At 37.9% G+C, this 3081-nt stretch overlaps 1 protein-coding gene across 1 annotated transcript; it reads right to left on the bottom strand.

The window, feature by feature from the left end:
- Positions 1 to 720: 720 nt before the first annotated feature.
- On the bottom strand, positions 721 to 2324 carry LOC149401090 (basic leucine zipper 34-like). The gene is made up of 4 exons (XM_089612414.1): positions 1864 to 2324; positions 1379 to 1469; positions 1140 to 1266; positions 721 to 1036 (listed from the first exon to the last, which is right to left on the bottom strand). The coding sequence occupies exons 1-4, from the start codon at positions 2226 to 2228 to the stop codon at positions 888 to 890; spliced, it is 732 nt and encodes a 243-aa protein (XP_089468540.1). The 5' UTR covers positions 2229 to 2324; the 3' UTR covers positions 721 to 887.
- Positions 2325 to 3081: the final 757 nt, after the last annotated feature.

Below are 3081 nucleotides of genomic sequence, written 5' to 3'. Positions count from 1 at the left end.
AAGACACCCCTGGTAAAGCTCACAAAACCGGAGAATCCCTCCGCTAAGTTTTCATAACTTTTCACATTCAAAATCCTATAAATACCTCCATTTTTCCCTTTTGGAGGTAAGTTTGGCTCACACTTACAAAACCTCAACTTCTCTCTCTAGAACTCAAAGCACGACACCTAGACTAATGTTGAGCGTCGGAGTGCCCGCCGGAGGAAACCCCTCCGCGGTCCTTTAGCTTACGTTTCTCCCTTTTCTCAGGTGACGAGTCGTCGTAAATCTTTTTCCGGCACGGCGGAGGTACACGTGTTGATAAAACTTCTCCGTTCGACCCCCGCACGGTCATAGGGTCCGGTCCTAGACCGAACCGCGGACCGGTTCTCGTGTTGATCCATGGCATTAACAGCACTCATATTATTATGATTGTAAAAAAAATTAATAGAACAAACACAAAGCCCCTCATTTTATTAAAATTGGTTGATACCGGTAAGTTTTCGATTTATAGGCGAACGTTGTCGTGTAGAACGAGTGAATCACCCAATTTGCTTCTTATCGTAGTACAACAAAAGGGTGCTTTTTCAGCCAATGAAAGTGAACTTTCTGAAGTGATTTCGAATATTTGTTTGTACAATTTTTTTTCCTACTTTTCAGAAAAATAATCTCAAAGAAACAGTACAATAATGAAATACAGCATACTTTTATGCCACGAGGAAAAAATGGAGTCGGCACAGAGAACGCATAATGCTAAATGGAAATGATTAAACAATTCTTACAATCAATTTTTTTTTTTCTTACTGAGAGAGACACATAGAGAGAGGCTATATAGGGTCCACAGAAACATTACACGTGAAAAAGCGCAGATCACAGTTCTCTCTCTCTTCTTCTTTTTCTTCTTCTTCTTAATATTCCATATGATCATGATCTGAATTTGCTTTCGCTGACGACAATTGTGGCCTTTCGACTTGGTTCCCACATTTAGAGTTTTGTTGCTGATCATACGCCACTTGCCTTAGTCTATCTATTTCCCTTTTTAATGCCTCTTGGTGAGCTGTGATCTCAGTGACAAATAAATATCCCCACATAATTAGTCAGCTAATTCATCCATGATGCGTTTGGTTAAATAACAAAACAAGTATATAATATCTATATACCGTCTTTGAAAATCTTGTCTTGAGACAAAGCAGCGATGCGTTGTTTGAGAGTGCTGTTATCAACGTTGAGGATTAACCTTTGGTGGTCTAAATATGCAACCCTTGGCGATAATACTGACACCTCTGTCTACAATCAATCAATATATATATATATATATATACAACTCTTGCTTATATAGGCACTAATTAATGTATACAAATAACGATTGTTATTATGAGTAATAATATTATGGATTCACCTGTAATGCTGTCACGCTTCGTTCTAACTCTGAGATGTATTGCAGCTTTCTCACTCTCGACCTCTGAGCCGATTGCCTATTTGCTATTATTCTGTATTTATAAAAAGCAAAGTTGAATTATATATCTCGTCAGTATTACTATATATTACTGTCGAGTTGACGATGTATTTATTATCTTGTAATAATAATTAACATACATAAGTGACACAATAATTAGTTCAAGTTACAGAGGGAAACAAACAACCATTAGAAATTTGAGTTGTTTAGCTATTGAATTTCATAAAAATAAAAAAATAAATATTTTTTTTTCTTCTTTCCAAAAATATTACAAGATTAATAATTTAAGAACTAAAATGCCAGAAGGAAAAAAAAAGGGTTGAGAGACCAAAAGATTTGTGTTAATAAAAACCCAGTATTACATATGATCCATGCAGAAGACAAAAATATTTGTGCTTGAAGAAAGAATAACTGGGGTGGCTAATTACCTTTTTACCCTCTTGGGGTCGGAGGCGTGATATCCCGGAGAGAGATCGCCGCCGTCGTCGCACGGCGAATTATCGGCGCTCTGGGCCTCGGCCGGCTCCGGCTTCGGGTTGAGAAAGAGACCTTCGTCGGTGTTGTGATCCGACGGCGACGACGGGTTCGGCGGCGGCGGAGGAGACGGCATGTCGTCGGAGAAGATGGAGATGAGGAGGTCGTCGTCGAGGAAGGCGAGAGAGTCGCTGGCTGACCTCCTGTGGGAGTGGGACCCACGGCGCTCCGATGAGAAGTCGAGGAAGTCCACGTCAGCCCACGGCGGCGCTATTGTTCTGGAGATCATGCTCGGCGCTTTCGGCGGTAACTGTGCCATTGTTGATGATATGACTATGTCTCTCTACGTTCGTACGTGCCAACTCCACTCAACGTCTCGACTCAGGCTCAGCTATGAAGATATATACATGCCAAATCTTAGAAAATGCATATACAGATAGATACACGTTATAACTTTTTTTTAAAAAAAATATTATATTGTATTGTATTGTATTGTATATCATGTAATCCACAAATACAGTAAAATCTCTCTCTATATTCAATCTTATAGTTTAGTATTGAACATTCATTCAAGTGCAAATTACAAATAATAACCTTTTGAATTTTGACATATAAGGTATTTTAATATATTGTACGGAGCCCAAGATTAATGCCATTTGTGTTTATAGTTGGACCTTTTTTTTTTTTTTTTTTTTTTTCATTTCATATGCTCCTTTGTGTGTAAACAAGTTCATTTGAAAAGAACTGATGAAATATTCGTGTTTCCATTCAACCAAAAATCAGAATGGATGGACTCCGTCTATTTTAGAGAAGTAAATAGATTAATGATAATAATCCCGTCGGTGATGTGGCAATTTTCTATTGGTCTTAAAAAAAGTGTTATCCAATTTTTTTCTTATTTTATAGTTTTTTGTTTGATTCATGCTTTCCGTAGCTAAACCGAGCACTAGGGATGAATTCATTTATATTATTATAGAGATGAAGATGCTAAATCACTCGTCAAATGTTATGAACCATATAGTCCCATAAAAGATGTGAGCTCTATATATCGTTGGTTATGAATAATAGGGTAGGGAGATTCCCGCCTCTCAAATCGGACGTGAAGGTCTCCCTTGCCGCTCAGTTGAAAGCTATGAAATAAGTCTACGATAGTTTAAAAATTGGAATTAACG

The sequence above is a fragment of the Urtica dioica genome, chromosome 4 (assembly GCF_054948205.1).
Source record: "Urtica dioica subsp. dioica isolate 48M chromosome 4, U.dioica_male_clone48M_v1_H2, whole genome shotgun sequence".
NCBI classification, from domain to species: Eukaryota; Viridiplantae; Streptophyta; class Magnoliopsida; order Rosales; family Urticaceae; genus Urtica; species Urtica dioica.
Note: the sequence above shows the minus strand (reverse complement) of the source record. Positions and strands in the feature narration are given on the sequence as shown.